The sequence below is a fragment of the Cyprinus carpio genome, chromosome B7 (genome assembly GCF_018340385.1).
Source record: "Cyprinus carpio isolate SPL01 chromosome B7, ASM1834038v1, whole genome shotgun sequence".
Taxonomy (NCBI): Eukaryota; Metazoa; Chordata; class Actinopteri; order Cypriniformes; family Cyprinidae; genus Cyprinus; species Cyprinus carpio.
Genome location: NC_056603.1, coordinates 17741599 through 17767893, shown reverse-complemented (window position 1 = coordinate 17767893; position 26295 = coordinate 17741599). Strand labels below are relative to the sequence as shown.

Sequence of the window (26295 nt, the reverse complement as noted above, 5' to 3'; positions counted from 1 at the left end):
TAAAATATGTTCTAGGTTTGTAGTAGTAATCAATTTACACTATTTAAAGATAATATTTTATTTTAAAATGTGCACATTCACTCTTATTTGTATGTCTAATAGTCGAAAATGCAAACGTCTCTTGTCATGGTCATTTATGATTTACATGAATCGTGATCGCATATTTTCAATTCAAAACAGTGAAATGTCATAAAAAGTTGAGTAGTTTGCATCACTAGATAGTCTATTGCTGTCTGTCACTGTTTTCTAATACAGTTCTATTAATACAGTAATACATTATGTTAATTAATTATATTAATTAATTACTACAGTACCTCATTTTGACATTAACAAGCGCTGTTGGGACACTGAGGCCGACCAGCCTGAAAGTTTAACTTTTAAAACTTTTTATCAACAAACAGCTTTACTCATTCTAATACACAGAGTCTTATACTGTCTATCAGCTATGACCATTTTAGTCTTTCAAGGACAAAATGGGTGGAAAAACAGTAAAAAAAAATTAGATATATACGACATAAAATGCAGGCCAGGAGTGAGGCCCTCTAGATGCGCAAGGCCCTGTGTGGTCACACACTTGGCACAACCCTTGCGATGGTACAGCATATATATATATATATATATATGAGATAAATATTGTATATACCATTTAAATGTTAGGGCTCTTAAGATTTTTTTTATGTTTTTGAAATAAGGCTATTGGACTCCCACAGGCTGCATTTATTGAAATGAAAATACAGAAAAATCAACTATTATTAACACTACTATTATTATTATTATTATTATTATTATTATTACATTAATATAAATATATAGTAATATAATTTACAGTATATTATATAAAATGTAATTTTCTCCTGTGTTTGTCAGGATTCTGGACTGTTCTGTGTCCTGTTTTGCCCCTGTTTCTGTTCCTGTTTTTCCTTATTTGGTCATGTTCCTGTCCTCGTTTAGTTTGATTATGATTCCTGACACCTGTGTTTAGTAATTATCCCTTGTATTTCAGTTTCTGTTTGTTCAGTCTTCCTTTGTTGGTTCTACTCGTTAGACGTTGTGTAATTCCCCTGTCTTTCCAAGGATTAAAGACTGTTTATGTACTCCACGTCTCCTTGTTTCTCGTTTGGCGCTCCTCCCAGCACAGATCGTGACAGTGGTGGCAAGTCCACAGTAACTTTCCACAGTCTGTCTTCAGTGTCACATGATCCTTTAGAAATCATGCTAAATATACTATATATATACACACACAGAAACATTATTAAGTTAAAGTGACATGACATACAGCCAAGTATGGTGACCCATACTCAGAATTCGTGCTTTGCATTTAACCCATCCAAAGTCCACACACACAGCAGTGAACACACACACGAGACTCAAACCCACAACCTTAGGGTTAGGAGTCAAACTCTCTAACCACTAGGCCACGACTTCCCCACACACAAGAGAGCACTTTGTTCTGTCACTTTTGATAAACTTGAATAAAAGTATTAAGTTCTTAAAGTACTGTTCCCAAACTTTTAAAAGGTGATGTATATTTAAAATATATTGTTAAATATCAAAAACATTTATATATAATATAGATATTTAAAAATAGGCTACATATGGAGCTTTAATCGCACAAGTAGGTTTAGGATGACAAAGAGGGTGAGTTTACTCAAAAATGTTCACTTCTGAGTAAACTGTCCCTTTAACACTTGAAGACTTTTTATAGACTTCCGTCATCTTTTTCAGTCTCTCTCTCTGAAAGCTCTACCCTCAAAGCCATTTTGAAAAAAGCTGCCATCTGGGGCGGAAGCAGGGTCTAATTTCCCAGCCAAATCCTGTCAAATGGCAGTGTCCGCACTGCATGCCGACAGAGCAGTGTGGCTAAAATCCCCTCTCCACCCCTGCAGACCCGCTACTCGCTGCCCTCTCCTCTATTACGAACACAGAAGGACAGAATGTTGCCACTGGTGTCAGCATAATGGCTCCTTTGAGGAGGCTGCCTGAGAAAGACCATGTGGAGGATGAAAAGGATGAGGAAGTGAGCAGGATAGGTGAGCTGAGAGATTCTCTTGCCATGCATCCATCACTGGCCTTTGATTATATGGGGGGAAATGGTTCCTTGTCAAGACACTACAACATGTCTCACTTTTTCCAAAAAGCCTTAAAAGCCCAGCTGTACTGGTAATGTAAAGAGCAAAAGCTGGCATCAATAAAATGCCTTTCTTTACCACACTATTGCTGCCACAAAGGTTTGTGGTCTGCAAGATTTTTTGTTTTTGATTGAAGTGTCTTGTGCTCACCAAGGCAGCATTTATTTGGTAAATGCATATTTGATATCATTACAATTTCAAACAACTTCATTTTTTGGTTTTCTTTTTTAACATTTTAAAATGTAATTTAGTCCTGTTTAGTATTTCTTATGAAGCTCCAAACTTTAAATGTGTTGGACAGTCGTAAAAGTTTGGAACTAGATAAATGTGTCTCTCTTAATTAAAAAATAAATAAATAAATAAAAAATTACGACAGCAAATACAAATGAATTAACCTGAATACAACATTAGCTTACACCAACAAATGCCCTTTTTACAAGTCAAATGAGGAAGAAATAGTTTCATAAAGTAACAATTCCATGTTAACACTTTTGACAGTGAAGTTCTGTGAAATCCTGCAACTTTCGAACATATCAAAACCCATCATGCCTCTAAAGCTAATTGAATTTTAACAGCTAGCACCATAGTTCACTGTGCACCAACTCAGCACTGCAGATGGAGGTAAACACACAGCCTATTTATGTCTTCAAAAGAGTGCTGCACTTGGAGTGAAGAGTGACTGCTGCCTGACTCAGGCTCCCATGGGAGAAGACAGTTTTTCAAGGAGAGGAGGATAACAAGCTGTGCTCCCTGACAAAGGCTAGTAGGGAAACCAGACAACAGACATACCTTTTATCAAAACACAGGCATTGCGAGGTTTATTCTATACCACGCGGCCTTCAGAAGCTAACAATGAGGCTGCTGCAGTATATTTGATTTATATAATTCATATATTACAAGCCCTTAGTTTGTCATCTGTCCATCAAACTCAAGCATCATACTTTACCTTGTGGAAAACACTTTTTCCAATACTGACATACTCTACAATCTTTGCTCTTCTTGTTCTTCTTCCTGTTAGTTTCAAAACCTGCTGTTACAGTTTCCTTGATAACAGTTAGTAGTCAGTCTTGCTAGTGAATATCAAGTTTTATTCACAGTGGACTGTCTATCAAAAACCAGTTATAAAGCTCTCTTTGCATTGCATGTTAAAGAAAGGAAATGAATAAGTGCATAACAGGAAAGAGAAATAGTTTTCAACATCATCAATAATCTCCCTAAAGCTCCAGGTGAATTCCACTGAAATTAAGAGACCTGGTTTGGATTAATATGATGATTTTTCAGGAATGAATACAAGGATTTGCTGCTGTCTGTGGTGCTGAAACACCTTCAGATCACAGGAACAGAATTTGATGGAGATCCCACAAAAACATCATCTGACTAGTGTCATGTTACGCACTACACATATTCTAGAGTGTATATTCACCAGTTGAGGTAAACTGTACACCTCATACCTGTGTTATGGATGATATTTGATATAAATAGGCTACCATACATACAAAACACCTGGTTGTTCAAAAAAAAGCCTGTGACTTATTATTAAACCTTCAGGTTTGCTGGTGTCTAAGCAAAAATGACAGAACTTAGCAGAACTGGCACTAACAGCAGATTCAAAGAAGTTAGTGGCTCAAAATGTTTTATTCTGTCATCATTTATTTCTGTTTAAAAAATTGAAAACAAGTTATATAAACTGCTTTTTAAAAATGTTTTTTTTTTGGTCAAAATAAACTGTAGGTGTGTGAAGATTCTTAAATCACTCTAAAAAATACTGGATATGGACTAACCCAACTTCTGGATTAAAAATTTAATTAAAAAATGTAACCCAATGGTTGGGTTAGTCCATATTTGACCCAAAGTTGGAACGAAAAAAAAAATCACATTTAAAAATAAAGAACATTTTTTTTTTAACAGCATAACAGCAATAACAGCATACAGGTTTGAGAGTGGCATGAGGGTGATCAAATGAATTTTCATTTTTTGATGAACTATACCTTTGAGGAACAAGCAACTTCAGTAGTAATTAACTTCAGTTTCATAAAATGAATATGATGTCTGCTGTAGAGGTGAGTAATCAGACCTCTGCTGCCAGAGGCTAAAGGGAATGACCTGGATGAACGATGTTAATCCAGGTCATTTCCGTCCCTCTTTCATCTGTCTCTACTTGTATCTCATTGTCCCTTTTGTACAAACTCTCTCTCTCTCTCTCTCTCTCTCTCTCTCTCTCTCTTTCTCTCAGAATTGTCTCTAAAGTACCCTAGCTCTCTCTGCCTCTGTTTCTCTGTTATCCACATGCACATTTCCCTCTCTTTGTTCTGAAGTATGAGCGCTGGCTATAGTTTACCAGCCATCAGTAATGCACCAGACCTGCTGACATCCCAGCAGCCACAGCACAGGAGGTTCTGCTGGAGGGAAGAAAATCTATCAATCTCCTTCCTTACATAGGCTTCCCTTACAACACACTTTTCATTTTATAGGCTTGCATAAGCCCCTTTTTCCTGCCATTTACACCCCATCAAGCCCTATATAAGGTTACGGGCTGCCCTTGTTCGCTAGAGCAAAGCTGTTCTCTATGCTGCAGGTATGCATGACTTTGTCCAGCACTAAGACACTGTGCAGTGTAAATGCAAAAGGGGATAATAAACACAGACAATGGGTGAAGATAATCTGTGCTGACCTGTAACAAGCTTCCACTGCCAGGATCTGAGAGGATCAGGAAACAGCTTATTAAACTGTGTCTTTTCATCCACTGTATTTGTCAGAATTTTCATTTTTGAATGAACTTTTATTTTACTTGTATTTTACATGTAAAATATTATGTAATATAAATATTATATAAAAAGTTATTATCTCAGTTATCATCTTATTTTTTAAAATAAAATACAGTTTTATATGCATGCATATACTGTATATATATATATATATATATATATATATACACACACACAAACCATTTAATTTTTATTTTTACATAACGTATAATATTTAATGTGTACACACGTGAACACATACAGCATATCATTTAAGATATAATACATATAGATAAGATATATATACATATTTATCTTGTATAATTTTACATTTATTAATCTTGAGATTCTATCTCTATATTGATAAAAGTGTAATTAGAATATCATAATCATTTTATATCATTACATATTTTTTTGATTAATGATTAATGATTTTACATATATATCATTATATTTGAAATTAAACCCTAATTTGTTTTATTCTATTTTTATTACATATATAAATTTATGTAATATTTTGTCATATTAAGTTTGCCATTAAAGTGAAATTACTGAACCTAAACAGGAGTTAAAATTGCCCATTAAAAAAAAAAAAATTCAGAAAAATCTCGGACGGACTTAGAGGTTTTTGCATCTTATATAACATTACATTTGTCTTGAAATGAAACCCTAATTTGTTTGGGGTGGAATGTCGGTCACATCCGGTATGAAGGTTAGAAACTATCTAATAAAGTCTGAATTTGATTAGCACTAAACCAAGGGTGACTAATAGGCCATGCAGTCTTTTGCAAGTGCTGACACAAGAACTGTGGTAATGATTTAAAAGTCATTATCTGTTAACTTAAAATGTCTCCTTTTAATGTCCTACTTCAACCAGCAAAGTTGCCAGTGCCAGAAAGAAACTAGGACTAAACCCTCTGTGGTTCATCTTTTAACACGTGCTTTATTCAAGCTTTTATACCAAAGCTGAAAAATAGGGATCGAGGCCTGAAACATTTCTGCAGAGCAGCACATGTGTTGTTAAAACAATTACATCTACACAGTAGACACAGACCTGTCAGCAAGCATTGCAATTGCTATTCATTTATTCCCAAAGGCTTCAGAGTATCAAATATATGCCAGGTATTAATGATGCATGTTGTCTGATCAAAGACAGACCTCGCTGTAAAGATGCTATGTGCTTGTATGGCTAATTGACAAAAAAGAATTTCAAACACCTGCTATCCTCCAATGAATGTATGTGTGGGGAGAATCTGTCCCCAATTTATTCCGGTAAGGATGTGTTGGGATCCCCCACCTTTCGTGCAACTAAAATAAATCCATTTTGAGGTCCATAAATGAGAGCAAACCCTCAGATCCGCATATTTTCCCGGAATAAACGACAGCCCCGCAGTAAAAATCATCCACGATCTGTCAAGCTGAGAGAGTGTGCGCCTCATTCTTGAGCTAATGTCAGAATATAAAAAAGGATTTAGCTTTCCACAGATAACTAACTCTCAGAAATCTCTTGAATCTGGGTGTTACCATGTCCACATCATCTCTCCGTCTAATGATATGAGCCCCAAACAGCTCATTGTTTTCCCTGAGTGCTGATTCCAAAAGAATCAAAAGATACAAATGTATTGGAAAACTTTAAAAAGAAATAGCAGTAAATGTCTGCTCTCATATTAAAACTAAATATCCTCAACACTAGACTGATGCATTTGGTATAACTGAGTGGATTACCATGGCAAAGAGATGCCCTCTAAATTTCACAAGATCATTTTAAAACAAATATACTCTCTCGTTCTCTGAAATGTCACATACATCGCTACAGGCTTATTTAGAGGATTTTCTCCTTTGTTAGTAGAAAATGAATAGTAAAATTAATGGCATAATGAAATATTCAGAAAATGTATCATGCTCTGTAACAGGAACTAAACAAAAGACTACAAGTTCATCATACTGAATAGAGAAAGGCCTGTAGTTACTGAAAAAAAAAATCATATGACTTATTTAGGTTACTCCAACTTTTAAAGTTTATTATGTTTATTAAATCATTTTCTTCTTGGGGACTACGGCTGGTTCCCAGCATGCAGGTAAAAGCTGACCAACACACTCTGATGAACACACACCCTTTTACTCGCACACACCAGCTGCTACATGTGAGCTGTAATACCCAAAGGCTACATTTTAAAACAAGCATTCATTCCCCCCACCAGTTATCCTCACATTCTCTATCCTTCTTTCTCTTTCTACCTTATGTAATTATCCCAGTAGACTTCTTCTAGAGTTCTTCTAATGATTCACACACTCTTAGTTATGCTGTTTCTTACTGGTCAAAAACCAGACAGTTTTTGAAACTCTGCTAAGAAAAAAAAAATACAATGTACAAAACAATCAGCTTAGGAACAAGACAAACACTATTCTTTAATACTAATAGTTACGTCCAGTAAAGCTAGTTTCAGTTACACAGATTAGCACTCTATTAGATAACTAAATTGCTCAATTGACCAATCAGAACTGAGTAATCCAGGGATAGTCCACCACATTACTCACTTCTATGTCCTGTATGACTTTGTCTCTTTCTGTTGAACACAAAAGAAGGTATTTTGAAGAATGTTTTTGGTCACCATTGAATTCCATATGAACAATGTGTACCTTTAATGTTCTAGTAATGAAAAAAGCCATACAGGTTTTGAGTGACATGAGGGTGAGTAAATTATAAAAGAAATTTTATTTTTGGGTGAACTATTGTATCCCTTTAACATAAACTACAAAAACTCATTTAAGTTGGAAAAACTGTGGCAAACAGGCAGACTTCATGCAATACTAGAGATTGTAATAGTAACATCAATCATGAATGTCTAAAGCTTTTTTAGACGCAGGACTTCTTTGAAAGAATTTCACAATGATTAATGCAGAACATGAATAGAAAATGTGATTTGTGTTTAATGCTGCATACAGTTATTTATATTAATGACTGAAAAACCTAGTACTATAATAAATATATATTAAGTCTTCATACCACAGATGTAAACTCACTTTTGCAGCTCTAAATGACTATATACACTAAGTGTTGGCAGCAGCTGCATATGCTCAGTAGTATGTTGAGGCCGTCTGAAATCACCGCCTCATCTAAATGCAAATAGAATGCGATCTCTCAGAGAAACAGGCTAGGTAATGATCAGGCCTACTGCATACACTGAAAGCTTAAGTGCTAATAATGATATAACTGAAGCACAGTGAAGGAAAAGCAGCAGACAGAAAAACACAACACCTGCAGACCATCTAGAGACCTTCACATGCATAAAACTTCTGACAAGATAACTGCTTCACAGTAGCTGTCAATGTTGCTTTTTCTTTACCTGGAGGATTTGGGTGTTTGTATTTTAAAATCCGGCGTTCAACACAAAGCAAATGAATTGGAAAATAGTACAATCGAATGAGCTGTATCAGCCCACATTCACCAACAATGGCTTGTGAACAATCACCTGCATAGCATCATTAGGTTCTGTCATTCAGAAACATGGCTTTTCATATCACTGCTATGCTGATGACATTCAACTCTACCTCTCATTCCATTCTAATGATCCAACGGTAGCTGCTCACATCTCAGCATGTCTAACAGACATTTCTTGCTGGATGAAGGACCATCACCTTCAACTCAACCTTGCCAAGACAGAACTGCTTGTGGATCCATCAAACCCATTGTTTCATTACAATTTCACCATCCAGTTAGGCACGTCAACCATAATTCCTTCAAAAACAGCCAGAAACCTTGGAGTTATGATTGATGATCATCAAGAAGATCAGGCCCTTTCTTTTAGAACATGCTTCATAACTCCTTGTTCAAGCTCTTGTTCTGTCCAGGCTAGACTATTGCAATGCTCTCTTCCAGCCAGTTCTATCAAACCTTTACAATTAATCCAGAACGTCGCAGCAAGATTCATTTTTAATGAGCCCAAAGGAATGCACATCACACCTCTGTTTTTCAATTTGCACTGGCTACCAATAGCTGCTCGCATAAAAATGCATTAATGTTTGTCTACAAAACCACCACCGGCTCTGCACACCTTTACCTAAATTCATTACTTCAGACTTATGTGAACGTCACTTTATTGTGCATCCCAAAAAGGCTCAAAATCACTTTCACAGACTTTTAAATGAAATGTTCCCTCCTGGTGGAATGACCTGCCCAACTCAATCTGAGCCCTTAGCCATCTTCAAGAATCGGCTACAAAAACATCTCTTCCATCTTTATTTGAACCTCTAACTCTAGCACTCTCTATTCTAATTCTATTCTTTAAAAAAAGTGCCCCTACTATACTCACACACTAAACGAAAACTGCTTGTTTTCTTAAAAAAAAAAACACTAGCTGTTCTAATCTTTTAGTATTCTATCTGTTTGTTTTCTTTTTATTTATTATACAATTAACAAATGCAAAAAGGCTTCTATCACTAGCTTGCTCTATTATTTTTCTATTCTATCTGTTTTCCTTTTATGCATTATATAATTAAAAAAAGAACCTTGCTACGTGTACTGCATTAAGTTAACTGAGACTTGTTATAGCACTTACGTATCATTGCTCTTTTGTTGATTTTGATTGCTTCCATTGTCCTCATTTGTAAGTCACTTTGTATAAAAGCATCTGCTAAATAACTAAATGTAAATGTAAATGTAAACCTGCCACCTGCTTCCCTCCCAGTAATCAATAGTGTGTTCATTTTCAGATGGATCCATTGCCTTCAGGTCCTCCTAGAAAGTTCCTGCTAACAAGTCCAAAAATACACAGTTCAGATGTCTTTGGAATAAGTCAGAATAAAATCGACCTTTTGGCAATTTAATATCTTTTTCACATTCTCATATATATTTTCACAACCTGATAAAGAAGGAAGCTGTTTTAGTGCCAGCGCAGGATGTAGAAATAAAAAATGATGTGCATTTAATTTGTAATTCATGCTTTATCTATTTTATAATTTACTTCTTCATACCTCATAAACCAGATGAATATGTAGCATTTTAAAATTTTACCACTGTTCTTCAACCAAAGTTGTGCATCAACTAACTCGTTCAATTGGGGCTATAATTAAAAAAAAAAAAAAACTAAAATGTAAACTAAATTAATCATCTTAATAATTAAACACTTTCATTACATAAAAACTAACCAAAATACAATAAAAATGTTCCCTAATTAATTTCAGTTTTAGATTTGTGTAATAATATAAAACCTAAAGCCTTTATAACCCAACCTGTCAGCGATTAAACATTGACGTGACGACGATGACATGACATACAGCCAAGTATGGTGACCCATACTCAGAATTCGTGCTCTGCATTTAACCCATCCAAAGTGCAAACACACAGCAGTAAACACACACACACACCGTGAACACACACCCGGAGCAGTGGGCAGCCATTTATGCTGCGGCGCCCGGGGAGCAGTTGGGGGTTCAGTGCCTTGCTCAAGGGCATCTCAGTCGTGGTATTACCGGCCCGAGACTCAAACCCACAACCTTAGGGTTAGGAGTCAAACTCTCTAACCAAAGTGCTTACAGCACCTGGTCTTATATCTTATATCTAGTGGCAATTTTCTGAGACTGTGCTGTGAAATTGAACACTATTAGAAAACTTAAAATGATACCAGCTTGCATATTAACTTTGTCAGTCCTAAAATTTAACATATGGAATAGAAATTTGGGGAAATACATATAAATCTAGAACTACTCCAGTTTTTCTACTACAAAAAAAGGTCATCAGAATAATTACACATTCTCCATATAATACCCCAATAAATCCTTTGTTTACCCAGTTGAAAACATTAAAATTCTACGACTTGGTAGATTTGTATACTACTAAACTTGTGTATAAGGCAAGGCAACATACCCTCCCTCAGTCCTTGCAAGCTATGTTCAGCTTGAGAGACAGTAAATTCGACCTTAGAGGGACATATATGTTTAATATACCATATTGTAGAACCAATTTAAGAAGAAACTGCCCATCAAATAAAGCTGTTCAGCTTTGGAATAGCTTTCCTGATGAGTTAAAAAAGGCTAGTTCATTAACACAGTTTAAAATACTTTATAAAGGATTGGTAATGGAAAGATATACTGAATAGTGATGATAATGTTAGTAGTAGTAGTGATGATAATAGCAATAATAATAATAATAATGCATGTTCTTCTAAATATAAATTGAGTATATTCTATATTGTCATATTAAATTAATGTCAATTAGTGCTGCTTGTGTGGAGTTAAGGGTAGGAATAATAAGCTTTAGCTTCAGCCTACACCTTTTGGTCAATAAGAGTATAAATATTTCTTTTTTTTTATGATCTTGTAATTATTTTATTTTGTATGGTTATGTAGGTGTACATGCATATGTACAATTATATGTATGTACTTGTAAGTTTCATTTTTTTCCTGTGCAAAATGATGCAAATGGAATTTTTCTTGTTGACCAAAAAAGACGAATAAATAAATAAATAAATAAAATTTAAATAGACAGTAAAGAAACTGAAACTAGAACTAAAACTAGCAATGATGGAGAGAAAATGAAACTTAACTGACAAGATAACCTGAAATAACAGAGAGATAAACACTGAAATCATTAACTGTACAATCTGGCTTGAATGCAAACACAATCAAGAGTTTGCCACAGGTAATATCTTTTTGGTGGTGTTTATGTGCTAAAAACAAACTTCATTCCAAAACCAATCATGGTCTTTCCAGAAACATCAATCCACATTTCGAGAATGATAATAGGACCTGACTGTGGTCTTTCCAGGTAGTTCTGGATGAAAACAGACATTGGAACAGGGAGGTTTGTTCACTCTTCACCTGTGGTCCCATTAGTTAGTGAATCCTCCACGTTATTAAAGACTGCTGAGAGCAAGAGTGAATGGATCGTCTGATCTCATTCCATTCAGTCCGCTGAGTGTGGACTCATTCAAATGGAGACAATGGAGCCTGAATTGGGTAAAATCAAGTTAGCTCATTTAAATGCTAATGCACATGGATCTGAAATGGCGCGAGGCTAACTGTGCAAAAGCTAAAGCAGAAAAGATGTATCACCCTTTCACAGCACTATACCTGGTCTGCACGCATTACTTTCACCCGTTGTGTTTTACAGGCAAGACTTTGCCACTCCTCAAGCTGGAAAAGACTCCAAGGACAATCTGTCAGAGCTACTCTAAATGTAGGAGGGAAGTTAAGCTTACATAACTATAAATCTTCAATCTGACTACAGCTACACGCATTTATTCTGTCGATGAGTCAGCCCTCGGTATATGAATAGCTGAAAACAGACACTGCAGAGATTTAAGGTGCCGTTGGCCCCAGCAGGGACCAGCCTCCATGACCTTCAGACTGCAGTAAACACAGGCAGCTAAAGCACAAGCCCAAATGACCCATCACAAATATCAACAGACCATCATCCCTCAACAGAAAACAGGTCAACAGCACAATACACTCACAACACTGCACATGCCATTCTCTGTTATATCTTATCCCGTCTCAAAAAGAATGATTTATTTATTCCCATTCCTGTTGATCAAGGGTAGACATTTATTCACAGATACACAAAAAGCAGTAGAAAGGCAGATTGAGCTCTTCTGGTTGTGGTACTGTACATGAGGCATTCTGTATTTTCAACACAGCTGCCTGATACACACTAATACACACCAAAAGACAGTTTCACCCTCGTCTCTCTTCCCTGGAGAGACATGGGTGACTAAAAGTGATTGTACCAAATTACACGGAAGATGGGTCAGACAATACTACAAAAAAGTAGTTTGTTTTTTTTATTATTATCTAGAAATATTATTAGAAATGGACATTTGAATAAACATATTTGCCAGAGGAGTACTGCTATTCCTGATCTATGGTTGCTCTCAAGGTTTATTCTAAAGTTATTTTAAAAAACAATAGCTAAATAAAATGAATTAGTTAATAAAAATATGCAAAAATGCAATATTAGGTTAACATCACACAAAGATATATTTACAAACCTAATCTTCTGCTAAATGCTTTAAAAAAACAAACTTGTATGTAAATATGTAATGTGCATATATGCGACTTTGTTCATCAACAATGCAATACAGATACTGTAAAAATGATTATTGTAGTGAATTTGCCATTTCACCGTTCAATAAATAAATATACTAAAATATTATAATAATATAATTATAATAAAATATAATATAATATACAGATACATATTCAGGCACTTAATAAAAATAATCTGCATTGTACTTTTAGTACACTAATCTGGTATACTTAAAATCTGCTAAATTGGAACAACTAATTTTGTACTTAATGCACTTTAATTGTGTGGAAGTAGAGCTAAAGTCCAACACAAGATATACTGAAGTATATCTGAATGTGTTAAAGAGGAACTATTGCAAGTATATCAATATTACTCAAAGATACTACAGTCCTCATCAATAGTGACAGCAAAACACATTATAGGCTTTATATTAAAAAAATGTGCATTGTACACATGTAGTACTCCAAATACATTTTAATTATCATTTTTATATCAGTAAGTCTGAAGCGATATGTAAGTAAATATGTTAATAGATCTTAACTATATTTAGTATGAAAAACATGTATTTTAAATATACTACTTTTTATGTACATTTATTAATATGACACGACATGAATGTTATTTTTGGCCAGGCTTAAATTCATGATTAAACTGAAGTGAAATCTTTTCTTCCATACTGACAAACGTCCAAGTGAAAATATATATATATATATATAGAGAGAGAGAGAGAGCAGGTCTTGGTTCTGTCCATTGGTTGTTGATCGGAAGAAGGCAAATCTGAATTTGAGCTTGCAGTCGACTTTAAAAAAGAGGCAGAGTATATGCAGATTAAAAAATTAGAGAAGTCTGGCATACATCACCAGACAGAAGTTGATTCACCAGAAGATTAAGTTATGACTATGATTTTGAAAAAAAATTATTTATTTATTTATTTTAAAATTACTGAATTGTTCACAGTAAGAACATTAAGATGCATTGGGAAAACTTTCATATCATGACAATTTTAAGGCACAAAACTCACACAAAAGTCACACTCGGGAGTCCTTGGACTGTAAAACACTGCACTATACAAATAAAACTGACTTGACTAAATCTTAACAGGATTGACCTTGCTACAGATCAAATATAGAGATGCAAGGAAAACTTAGCAGGTGTGGGAAAAATGCCAAAATTCAATTCAGTATTATACAGCAAGCGATTCACCAACCAGTGAGTCACCAGTACAAAAAAAGCAACTTCTCACATAGTCAAGAAAGCTTGCACAGAAGTCCATGCACGACATACTTACTTATTTAGAGCAATATGACAGATATTACATCAGATATGAGGGCAGGATACACATAGCCAGAGGCATAAAATAATTAGCTTTTCAAAGAACGCACAGACTCGGTAATGAATGAAAAGATCAAGAACAACATTGTTTCATAATATTGAGTCAGATAAACTTCAGCCAACGAGTAAAAAAAATGGCTGCAGACCTTTCTCACGTCGCACTTGAGTTCACAATATTCTCTTTTTAAATGATAAACAAGAGGATGAAAGTACTGAATGGATAAAAGAATTCAGTCTCAATGTGGACGACTTCCCAAAAATAATGAAAATGTCCATTTATGTACAAAAAGGAAAGTTGATAAAGAAAGCAAAAGACACAAACACAAAAGCTCCTCTCATATCATACTGGGCTGATAGTATGCTAAAAAAAAAAAAGCCGCTTTCACTTATTGCGAATACCAGATGCTTGAATGTGCTTTTAAAATATCTAACGAGTCACCATGCTTGGCTACTCGATTATTTCAAAAGTAAACATCAAGGGAGCAGACGACTCATTCACATCTAATCAGAGTCGCTGAGCTATGTTATCAATATTAATCACTCTCTAGTCTAATCAAAAGACACATAAGCAATGAATTATATGGCCTGTGTCCAATAAGGCACCTCTGTTTCATTTCACTGCACTGTGTGGTGTAAGAGCCGACAGAAGATGGCATTTCTGATATAAACTCTAAACGATCAAGCCTTTCTTTAGTGTGAACATATTCTAACTCAAGTATATGAAAAGAAAACAAAAAAGAACAACAAAAACATTTTAATACTGGGATGAAAGGCACTTCACAATCAGTGACTTTTAGGGAGATTCTAATGCAGATCATGTTTATTTCTGAATGTCTTGTATCGCAATACATTTTCATATTTATCCAGAGCTCAAACAACTCAATATCTGACAAAACCATGAAAACACAGCTTCTGATCCATTAAGTATATTACTAAGAAATACAAATTCTGCTTGAGATACCACATATCCTAGACAGATAACTAAGATCATTAACACCAGTGTAAATGTGGGCGAAACTCTACTTGAAATTATGTTTTTTTCTACATTGTACTTACATCATTCTAAAGTCAGAGCCGCTGGCACACCCCCATTACCCATCCTTAATGTATGATACTCTTGGGACATCTGTGTGCACCAAATTTGTGCACTACAGCACTGGCAAGAATTTTAATATTTTTGTAAGTCTTACAGAGCATTTTCTAAAGTTAAAAAAGGCCACATTTTCATCAGTGGACAGGCAAATTTCTATGATATTAATTATTTACACTTTAAGAAAATTTTAAGAAATTAAATAATTTAGCAAGAATGCATTAAACTGATCAAAAGTAACAGTTAATTGTTACAAAAAACTATAGAAAAATAATCAAACAAAAATATTAAGCAGCACAACTGTTCTCAACATTTATAATAATAAATAAAATGTTTAAACAAATTAGCATATTAGATTGATTTGTGAAGGATCATGTGACACTGAAGGCTAGAGTGCTGAAAAATTCAGAATAAATAAAATGTTTAAAAAATGCACGTTTTAAATTATAATAATGTTTCACAATAGCACTGTTTTTCTGTATTTCAAATTAATGCACCCTTGGTGAGCAATTACAGAATCTTTTTTTTTTTTTTTTTAACATTTTTTAAAAATCTCACTGACCCCAGACTGGAAGACCTGTATCATTTCTGCACTTTTCTGGGCTGTTGACTGCTAACTGCACATCAGCATTTCTATAAATATATAGTCACCCAAAACCGATTACATCTACACCATCCCTGGGCACATTGCCAGAGGTTATCACACAAACACACACACACACACATACAGGATAATATATATCAGAGCAAGTGCTAAACCAGACAGCAGCTTTGGGCCAAAACCGCTTACATCCACATTAGTAACACCATAAAAAAAAAAAAAAAACCTGCCCACACCCTCTACATCTCACAACTACTGCACAACTGTATGTATCATTCAAAACAGTTCAAAATCTCCTGAAAATTTGTACGAAAACTACATTTCAGGATATTTTTTGTGTTTATCGACTAAATATTCCTTTGCTAAAATTACCCCTAAAGTGAGTGACCTCACCCAGGCTTTTCTTTCCATCTATGTTTCTATCCAATTCCCGCAAGAGATCAAATTATAAATGTCCTACTGGTGCATAAATATCATCTCAGCATGCTCTTGCAAACAGTGTTTGTCCTTCAGCACAGAACCGTAACTATAAGGGATCTCTGAAAAGAGGGGTGGGGCAGTGAGTGTGTGTGTGTGGGAGCAGGTTGCCTGGACAAGAGCGCGGCAGGAGACTGTTGTGGAGACGGAACCACCAACTGGGATCACACTCAGCAATTATGCACCTTTATGAGCACTCACAGTCCCTCCTTCACACTCAGTCTGTCTCTCTCTCTTCCCTGCCACTCCTAAACTGTCTCTCTACCTCTCTATATTATGTTTCAGATTTCATATGAACTACTTTGTGCCATACGCACAAAGACGAGCAGACTTATAGCATGAGTGTTCATTTATTGCTTGAAGATGTGTTTTATTTTGTTCTTAGTTATGAAAAGTTTAGCCATTCAATGTATTTTAAGAATATGCACAATATTTTCTAGCCCTTGTGGTTTCATTGATGGGTTCAGGGGAGTGGACCGGCTATTGTTCTCTGGACAAAAAAGGAGCTCATCTTTTTCAGCAGCAGCATGATGCTTGATTTCCAGCTTGAGGCTTGAATTTGATGCTTGATTTAGCACGACCATGATAAGCTCTAGAAATCAGCCAGAACTGAAGGACTAGGACATAATTATGTTTATATTCCACAATTAGAATCTCAGCATCTAATCATGATTTTATGTGTCAGTCGCTAAAATATTTATACCAGGATAGAATGCAAAATTCCCTGTACAAACAGATTTATTAATCAGACTTCACTGACTACTGACCAAGCAGCTCCGCTTGTAATTATAAACAAAACACAATCTGAATAACAACGATATTTCTCTCAACTACCCATATAAGCTGACATTTCTATGAACATGAAGATTGTAGGGTAAAATTTGCATAAGGGGCGTATGAAGAAAATTGTAAATCTTGCATGACCCTATTCTGTTAAGCTTTTAACTGCTCAAACTCACTTTTTTAAATATTGAATATTGACTAGTATCTTAATATTTATTATTTAACAATATACTATAATTGTAACAAGTTTTATTCATTTAAAAATATACAATATAGCTTAAACGTTTCAAAACATTTAAATATTTCATGTCAACTACCCAGATAGATAGATAGATAGATAGATAGATAGATAGATAGATAGATAAAATATTGAAAAATAATTTCTGGAGATTTAACGTGATAAAGTAAAACCTAACTGGTACTATTTTACAGTGTGACATATTTTAACCAACTTTTTTGAGGACTTTCCACGTTTTCGTCATGACATTTTCAGCCGTGGTTCTTAATGAGAAAGTGAACACAGGCACACCAAAGAAGCTCTCAAAAGAAAAGGAGTTGCACACAAAAATTAAAGAAACAAACCGACGACCCTTCGATTTGCGCAATCTCTTTAGCTGTAACAACGATTTTAATAGTTGAAATACGGCTGAGGAGGACGACTATCATCATGTACGTGCTCGCAGCAGCAGCGGGTTTGATGTTGCACTGAGAGGATGAAATCCTGCCGTATCCTTCACGAGCGCATCACTACATTCCGTATCAACACGCCACACTAAACATTCAGATAGGTGAAACCTTAACACTGAAAACCAGCCTACCTGCATAGCCTTTGACGTTGTGATGTTCATGTATAGAAGTCCTGTGTTTTCAGAGGGATAGAGAGTGGGAACCGCACCGACCCCGCATCCCGGAGACTGAGGAGCACAGAATCCTGAAGAGCAGACGTAGAGAACAGCAGGGGGCGCTCCACTGCAGCGCTGAGCTCAATCACCACAAACACAAACCCCACCCGAGACAGACAGAGAAAGAAACAGCGCCTGAAGCTTTCATTGTGTGAGGAAAGGATTGTAAAATGATGCTATCATTTCAATTCATTTTAAATCAAGTCTTGATCAGCAAACTAACACTGAACGCGTGCGGATCTACGCATTATTCTTTAGCTTTCTTGTTAATAACGGTCATTGATGTTTAATATGTCATCAATCATTAATTATCATGAGTAATTAGTATCCATATAAATGTTTACCAATTCACCATCCACTACCATTTACTGCACAAAGCCATTTCTTTCTGGCCTTGTTTTGAAGGATATTTTCGCTCAAATTAAGCATTAATTCACTGTACGATCAGATTCTCCACGTTTTACATAAGAGAGATTTTCGCTGTTTCCATGAAACGTATAATCTTTTCTTCCTGGTGCTGTTGGGTGTACATGCTAGTTGTTACATGTTAGGTCATACATGCACATGAGAACACATTGGCTGATGTCTTAATGTTGTCATAGGACAATAAAAAAATAACATGAACATAAAATCAATACTACATTAGCACAGAAAATATGAGATACTTAATTCCCTTTTCTTGCAGATGGTGTTCTGGGATAGACAACATGAGATGGCGTTTCACAAGGCTAAGGCAATAAACAGCTTCCAGTGCCCCAGATAAAACTGGACATGTGGTTTGGATATGTGCAATTAGAATGAGATGCTTTTGGGATACTGAAAACAATTACCATGCAGCTATCTTGCTTCACGATTAATCCAGGCAGATGTTTTCACATTATGATTTCTACAAAAGGACAAGCAAATACAAGCTCATACAGAAAAAAATATCATTAGGAAGTATGGATATCCTTCCCCTGAAAACATTTCAACTAGCATCAGATTTCTTTGTTGCTTATTTTCTTCACATTTGATTCAGAGCAACATGTAATATTGCTTTATTAAGTTATTTTTCACTATTGTGAATATGAGCCAGAATGTTGCATGGGCAAAATGGGAAGTCATTCAAAAGGCTTTTTTTTTTTTACAGGCAGTGTGTGAATTTCTCTGGAAAGATGTCTGTTCCTTTTCAGACTGCCAAATAAATTGAGATGTCAAAAACAGCTTAAAACGGCAGAAAAGCCAGCTTTATTCTAATGGTGCTGAAGCAGGAAAATTCAAACAAGACCTTGGAGACCACACATTGAGAAAGCCCACAAACATCAGTTCCTAATCTCACTCCTCTAGTTATCTCTCTCTCTTAAAAAAAAAAGAACAGAAAAGAGCTTTCTGTTTGGCGGAGGGTTGACTGGTGGTTGTCAGCCAAAAAAAGAAAGATTCAATCTGTCTGTTCCACTGAGAGCCAGACGAGAGGCTTGTGAGGATTTCAGTTCACATTCATAAACATAGCAAAACATATCTAACATTTTATCATAGCATTTAAAACATGCATTTAATTAAGCTTATTTTGGCTTCTGGTGTCGTAATCATCATTAAAAAACAAGAAAAATACCTAGTGTACCCCAAAAATATTAATACGAAAAGAATAGAATTAAACAAGATTTACAAACTTTGAACGTGTGATTTTATTAAGGGTCAAAGGATCAAACTAACATAAATTAATCATTTATTAAATCACTAAAGAAAATCTTTACTTCAGAAAAAAAAAGAAAGAAAAAAAGCCAAAGGCCAAGAATATAAAGCACACCATAACAGATTAATGGAACAAGTGGAATCGTACAATTCTTCTTGCACTGATCACAATAGCTTAAGTGTCAAAAATGACCAGCCTAATCAAAGTGTCTGTGTTTACTAGACAACAATCTTATGTGTGATAGCTAGGCTTGTTCTATCTCCACAAGAACCCCATCACAGTCTTTCGGGTGGAGGAACATCACAGGTTTGCCATGAGCTCCTATCCGTGGCTCTGGGGAAAGCAGTCGGATTTTCTTTTCCTTCAAATCAACTATTGCAGCATTGATATCATCCACCTGAAATTGAACAAGCAACACATAAATTATGGATACTGACACTAAACTATGAAACAAATTCAATATTTAGTGTGAAGAGATTGATTCACAAGAAATTAGTTTATGAATTTTTTTACTATTCATTTTATTGTTATTATCCTATTTAACGTTATTTGTATATTGGAATATTGAAAAAGCAAGATTTTTTTTTTTTTTTCAAGAATTAACAGATAAAATAATATTTAATACTGTATCTAGTATTTCATTTTTGGCAACAACTAAAAATGCAGAAGGTGTCTTATTTATCCATTTACTTTTAAAAATGAAAATATAAAAAAAAATTAACAATAAATATTTTGATTTATGACTTTTGTGATACATGACACCATGTGATTTGATACGGTTTTATGTGAGTGTCATGCAACTGTTTTGTTTGTCTGTTCATTTGTAAAAGAAGCCAAAGACAAATTTGAGTATTAAAAGAGGAATATTATCTTACCCACTGGTTCTCAAGTCACGTTTATTTTTCTCCTTAATAGCTTTTTTTTTTTTTTTTTTTTTTTTTTTTTTACAGTATCAGAATCTTTTTAAATCTTGTTCTTTATATTTCTCAATATAATAAAAACGCTGTCAAAATTAAAGCAGAAATACTGCTATACATCTCCGCCAATATGGGAGGGCTTTGAATATTATGTTGGACAATAAGGGGGCTTTAGTTAAAAAGGTTGAGAATGACATACTGTAGCACTGATCTAACCTAGTTTTATCTTTACCTCGATACAGATATGATGCATCCCTCCAGATTTGTTCTTCTGCAGGAATCCTGCAATAGGGCTTTTCTCTCCCAGAGGGTGCAGAAGCTCTAATTTGGTGTTTCCCAGTTCTACAAACACAGTGTACACCCCGTGCTCGGGGAGAGGCACGGTGGCGCTTACTTGAGCCCCCAGCACATCACGGTACAGTGCTGTGGCTTTCTCCAGGTCTGGCACTGCGATAGCCACATGATTCAGTCTGCCTAACTTCCATAATGACTGAGGGACACCTTGACCGAGGGGTGCAGTCAGAGACACTGCCCTCACTGAGGGCAAACTGTGCCACGCACACCTCGCGAGACCTGTAACTACAAGAGAGACGAGACTGCAGTGTGGACGCACTGAATATAGAACGAAATTAATCTATCGCTGGATTTTATTAACAACAGCTGTCAAAGAGAAAGATACAAACAAGTATACCGTGTGCAGTTAGAATAAAGCAGCTCTAAATGTTGCAAACATTTGAGAGACTCTAAAACAATATCGATTTACTACAGTTTACCTGCAACCTTCAGTAAAGAGGAAGCCATCTTTGCGGTCATCGCAAACACACAAAACTTTATTTAAACAGCGCGAACCACGTGATCAGTAATGGTAATATACGCCTAATTTACCCATATAAAATGTTTCGTAATATTCTAATTTTTAAAACAGAATTATGGTAGACCAAAAACCACTAAATCGCTGTATTAAGAAACACTGCGGTAATATGGAACCTTCTATGTGGAACGCAACACAGTGCATTTTGTTTCCGGGGGTTGTATTTACAAAGCGTGACGTTACGCAGTAGAGAGAGCCACGTGAGCGCAGAGATGGCGAGCGGGGATGGCAGCACGCTGGAGAGCTGCTTACAGTTACTAAACAGCGACACAGCACACCCGGAGCTATTTCTCAGGTTAGATACACGTTAAATGATTAAACTGTTTTGCTTGTTAATTTAAAGATAGAGCTTTTTCTAACGTTAAACGAGCTGAAACGCGTATCGGGCCACACATGTGCCGAAGCCTCACGTTGTGGTGGTTACTAATTTGATGTACATTTCTCTCATGTTGATGTTTTATTTATAGACTCTTAGTAAATACAATTAATGATAAATATATGCAAATAGTCATATAATTTTACAGGTAACTTTAAAAATGTTAACGTTTCTTTTTTATGTTTTCAATCTTTATTCAGTGTCCAGGATGCTCTGGCAACAGATTTCAGATCACTTACCAAGACTCTTTATGATCTGCATAAAGCCCATGAGCCTGCAGACTGCAAAGGAAGCCCACTGGAGCAGCTGGTCATCGAAAACTTTGATGAGGAGCAGATCTGGCAGGAGCTGGAGCTTCAGAATGATGCATTACTGACACATTTTGAGGAGGCAGTCGAACAAGCGGTCACAGATGACACTATAACATTTTTTAAAGATACAGAGGAAGAAGAGGAGGAGGAGGAGGATGTTGATAATGGAGAAATTGCTAATAGTTTAGAAGAAGAGAGTGCAGAGGAAGATGAGGATGATGATGATGATAAGGACAAAGAGGAGGAAACCAAGCAGAGGTTGAAACCATCTGCAGGCAACGAGGACGATGACTTCTCTGGTGAAGACTCGGATTTGGACTTTGATGTAGATAAATTTGAGGAAAAAAACAAACAGAAACAGTCCACTGCCAAATTATCAAAGTCAAGATCTCATAGGACTCCATCAGAAGTAGATGACAGGTTTTTTAAACTCTCAGAAATGGAAGCTTTTTTGGATGACATGGATAAAAGAGAAGGAAACGAGAGCGTAGAGGAGGACATAGACTACTTTCAGAATTTGCCGTCTGATGATGATGAGGAACTAACCTTTGATAAACCTGTAGCGCTCACAAAACAGAAAAAGGTAATGGACTTTTCCTGAGCCTTTATTTCTTTTTTCAGATATTCTAATTTGTTGCATCACCTTTATATGGACCCCAGGATGTAAAACTACGGGTCTAATATACAGATGCATGTAACCGGATTGTGTAACAGAATTATCGAAATCAAAAATGTATTCTGAGTATTGTTTTATTTCAATATTTCTTATTTTGTATAAACATGAATTCGAATTGAGATCTCATGAAAGTCATTGTATTTTGTTTTACAGAAGAAAAGCTCCAGAGATATGAAATACAAAGATTTCTTTGCTCCAGTGGATGCAAAGCCTGTAGAGATGGATCCAGAATCTAATGATGATTATGAGGGAGAAGAAGATGATGACAATGAGCTGGAGGAGGATGAAGATGATATGAATGAGGAGGATTTTGATATGGAGGAGTATGTCACGAGGATACCCGTGTTTTAACACAATATAATGCTACAGCATTTTCTTTCAGAGATCTAATGCATTTCACGTCTTCATTTAGGGATGACACAGGTGATGGAGCAAGAAATGCTTTACGCAAGGTGACCTTTGACCTCCCTGATGATGATGACGACGACGACGACAGTGAGGGGGAGGATGTGGAAGATATTCTAGGTGGAAAAGCCAAAAACGTGCCTAAACCTGAGTCCAAGTCATCCTTTGAAAAGAGACAGGAAAAGGTTTGTCTTTGTAGTTGGTATCTTTAACTGAAAAAAGTATTTAATCAAAATCTGCATATTTAATTATTTCAGTTTTCAGTTAGTTATTTTAGTGCTTCAACATTTATCATTTTCATTTAGATTTTCATGTGTTATGTACGCTTTATTTCAGCTAAAAAAAATTTCTAAGTTTTAGTTGATAATACTAAGCCTGCTTTGATATGAATTTAAACAGATGGCAAAAAAGATTGAAGAACTGGAGACCGCTGCATTGTCCGAGAAGCCGTGGCAGCTGACAGGAGAAGTGAGCGCTCAGACTCGACCGGAGAACAGCATGCTGGAAGAGGATATAGCGTTTGACCAGGCCTCTAGGATGGGTGAGAGCTTCATGCTGATCGTCGCAGCAAAACACTTAATGCCTTCTATCTCTTTATAGGGTTGTTCATTACTTTGTTTCTGTCCTCCACAGCTCCAGCCATCACAGAAGAAACTACCTTACAGCTTGAGGAGATCATCAAACAGAGAATCAAAGATCAGGTTTGTTTAAACCTCATGTTCTGTGTTTAATGTTCATGTTCTAATTTGATGCCATCAAGAGATAAAGGCAAGTGAAGTGGATTTCAATCAGATTTTGTGTAAATTGTCCATTGAATTGAACACCGCAGTTTACTTAGGAATGTTTTTATGAATGATTGTCAGCTTGTTTCATAAATATGACCCAGTGTACTTCACTTTCTTGTTGCATTATGGTTGTGCTTCAGGTGTGGGATGATGTAGTAAGGAAGGAGAAGCCTAAAGAGGAGGTGTTTGAATATAAGAAGAGACTCACTCTGGACCATGAGAAGAGCAAACTGAGTCTGGCTGAGGTTTATGAGCAGGAGTATATCAAACAGACACAGGTGAGTCCTGTCCACTGCTCTGTCCTCCTCCTCGTTCTTATGGACACTTATAAAAACATTTTCGGTTATATATATAAGTCTAAAATTGTGTTTAATGTATATAAACATTTGGGTTACATACACAACCATTTAAAAGTTTGGAATGACTAAGAGCTTTTTTGAAAGAAGTCTTTTATATTTACCAGGGCTGCATTTATTTAATCTTTAAACAACAAAAAAAAAATTAAATACTATTCAAATTTAAAAGAACTGTTTTAAATTTGATTGAAAATGTCATTTATTTCTATGATGGCAAAAAACTGACTTTTCGATATCCATTGCTCCAGTGTTCAGCATCATATTATCCTTCAGAAATTATGCTGATTTGGTGATCAAGAAATATTTCTTATTATCAATGTTGAAAAATATTGTTGTGGAAAATATATATATATAAAAAAAAATAAGACTCTTTGATGAATAGAAAGTTCAAAAGAACAGCATTTATTTGAATTAGAAACCTTGTTTAACATTATAAATGGCTTCCCTGGCACTTTTGATCGAATGAATACATCCTTGTGGAAGTAATATGAATTTCTTAAAAAAAAAATAGGTCCCACTGACCCTTAACTTTTATAATGTATAATTATATTGTATTTTTTGTGGGTTTCAGGAAAAGAAGGTAGAAGAAGAGAACCCAGCGCATGTAGAAATCCAGAAACTCATGGACACACTCTTCCTTAAACTGGATGCACTATCAAACTTCCACTTCACACCAAAACCAGTGAGTAAACTGTCCTTGTGGCTTGAGCCAGCTGTAGTGTATTTATGCATGTATGACGTGAAAAACAAATTAAACAAAAATTCCAGCTCTAAACATATAGAAATGTTCAAAAATCTTTCGATTTAGCTGTTCATTGAAACAGCTGATGTAAATCTGCAAACATTGAGATATATTGGCCTAAACATGTCAAATGGATTCCTGTTCTTTCTCTGTTTAGCATGTTCCTGAGGTGAAAGTGGTTTCCAACTTGCCTTCTATAACTATGGAGGAAGTGGCTCCAGTCAACGCCAGTGAATCAACAATAATAACAACAAAAAAAATAAAGCTTTGTGTGGCCTGCTCGCATCAAGTTTATCAGAAAACCTCACTTTTAAGTGTTGAGGAAAGACCTTGCTTTGTAGTTTTTGAGTGAAACGTTTACACAAGTTAGATCTCAGAATCTTCATGGCAGACCGCTTCATGTCAATGCATTTTTTATTTTTTTTCCTTATCTCAGGAGAAGAATAAGGCAGGAGACGTACTCGGAGCCACAGAGAAAACCACTACAGATAAGAAACGAGAGAGACGCAAGAAGAAGAAACTGAAGCGTCTGAAGATTCAAGAGCGGGAGAAGAGACAGAAAGTCAAAGAGGCGATGAAAGGAGGAGACGAGAAGAAGAAGAGTAAAGCTGAGGTTGAACAGACTCTCAAGAAACTTACTAAAGGAGGAAAAGCCAAAATACTCACGGTCAGTAACTAAGTCAAATGCAGCATTTATAGTTACTGTGGTTTTGTTTAGGTGTATAACTTTTTTTTCTTCCTCCTGTACATTGACAGAATGATGGCATGGATAAGGCCCTGCGTTCCTCTCAAGCCTTCTTCTCACAGTTACAAGACCAAGTCAAGAGCCAAATCAAGGGCTCAAAGAACCAGACAGCAAAGAAGAAGAAACAAAAAGAGATTTCTGTAAGCAAGCTTAAATTGTAATGTTGACTCGTGTCAAAAGCAATTTGTACAGTTATTAGTTTTGAGAGAAATCTAATTGTTGTATCCTGTCATTGTTTATTAAAATACAGATTTCTTTTTCCCGTACATTTGAGTCTCTGTATATTTTTTTGGACTATATTAAACTTAGTCTCACTATTAAATCTTTAAACAATAAAAATATTGTTCACTCTTAC

General features: G+C 35.6%; 3 protein-coding genes across 11 annotated transcripts in view; 1 reads left to right on the top strand and 2 right to left on the bottom strand.

Annotated features, from left to right (window-relative positions):
- apba2b (amyloid beta (A4) precursor protein-binding, family A, member 2b) overlaps positions 1 to 18153 on the bottom strand; it is a 65964-nt gene extending 47811 nt beyond the window's left edge. For 7 of the 8 annotated variants that reach the window (XM_042727630.1, XM_019106836.2, XM_019106838.2 and 4 more), the window contains exon 1: positions 18001 to 18153. The gene's annotated coding sequence lies outside the window, so the exon portion shown is untranslated. The remainder of the gene's footprint in view (positions 1 to 18000) is intronic. The other variant, XM_042727632.1, reaches the window with a different exon arrangement.
- Positions 18154 to 19724: 1571 nt separating this feature from the next.
- On the bottom strand, positions 19725 to 21588 carry mcee (methylmalonyl CoA epimerase). 2 transcript variants are annotated; one of them, XM_042727638.1, is made up of 3 exons: positions 21447 to 21588; positions 20906 to 21252; positions 19725 to 20153 (listed from the first exon to the last, which is right to left on the bottom strand). In XM_042727638.1, exons 1-3 carry the CDS (start codon positions 21484 to 21486, stop codon positions 20001 to 20003), a joined length of 540 nt encoding a protein of 179 aa, XP_042583572.1. In that variant the 5' UTR covers positions 21487 to 21588; the 3' UTR covers positions 19725 to 20000. The 2 variants fall into 2 exon arrangements, with proteins under 2 accessions (XP_042583572.1, XP_042583574.1); XM_042727640.1 differs by having other exon boundaries at positions 20906 to 21246; positions 21447 to 21587.
- Positions 21589 to 21703: 115 nt separating this feature from the next.
- On the top strand, positions 21704 to 26206 carry LOC109093102 (U3 small nucleolar ribonucleoprotein protein MPP10-like). Its single transcript, XM_042727641.1, has 11 exons — positions 21704 to 21839; positions 22121 to 22814; positions 23061 to 23230; positions 23320 to 23497; positions 23712 to 23853; positions 23946 to 24013; positions 24238 to 24375; positions 25025 to 25135; positions 25353 to 25466; positions 25632 to 25862; positions 25952 to 26206. The coding sequence occupies exons 1-11, from the start codon at positions 21757 to 21759 to the stop codon at positions 26099 to 26101; spliced, it is 2079 nt and encodes a 692-aa protein (XP_042583575.1). The 5' UTR covers positions 21704 to 21756; the 3' UTR covers positions 26102 to 26206.
- Positions 26207 to 26295: the final 89 nt, after the last annotated feature.

Coding starts and splice junctions, on each gene's coding strand:
- LOC109093102 (XM_042727641.1), top strand. CDS start 21,757: ATGGCGAGCGGGGATGGCAGCACGCTGGAGAGCTGCTTACAGTTACTA. Junction 21,840..22,120: donor CACCCGGAGCTATTTCTCAG/GTTAGATACACG, acceptor ATCTTTATTCAG/TGTCCAGGATGCTCTGGCAA. Junction 23,854..23,945: donor TGACCAGGCCTCTAGGATGG/GTGAGAGCTTCA, acceptor TGTCCTCCACAG/CTCCAGCCATCACAGAAGAA.
- mcee (XM_042727638.1), bottom strand. CDS start 21,486: ATGACCGCAAAGATGGCTTCCTCTTTACTGAAGGTTGCAG. Junction 21,253..21,446: donor CTCTTTACTGAAGGTTGCAG/GTAAACTGTAGT, acceptor TCTCTCTTGTAG/TTACAGGTCTCGCGAGGTGT. Junction 20,154..20,905: donor TGCATCATATCTGTATCGAG/GTAAAGATAAAA, acceptor GTTCAATTTCAG/GTGGATGATATCAATGCTGC.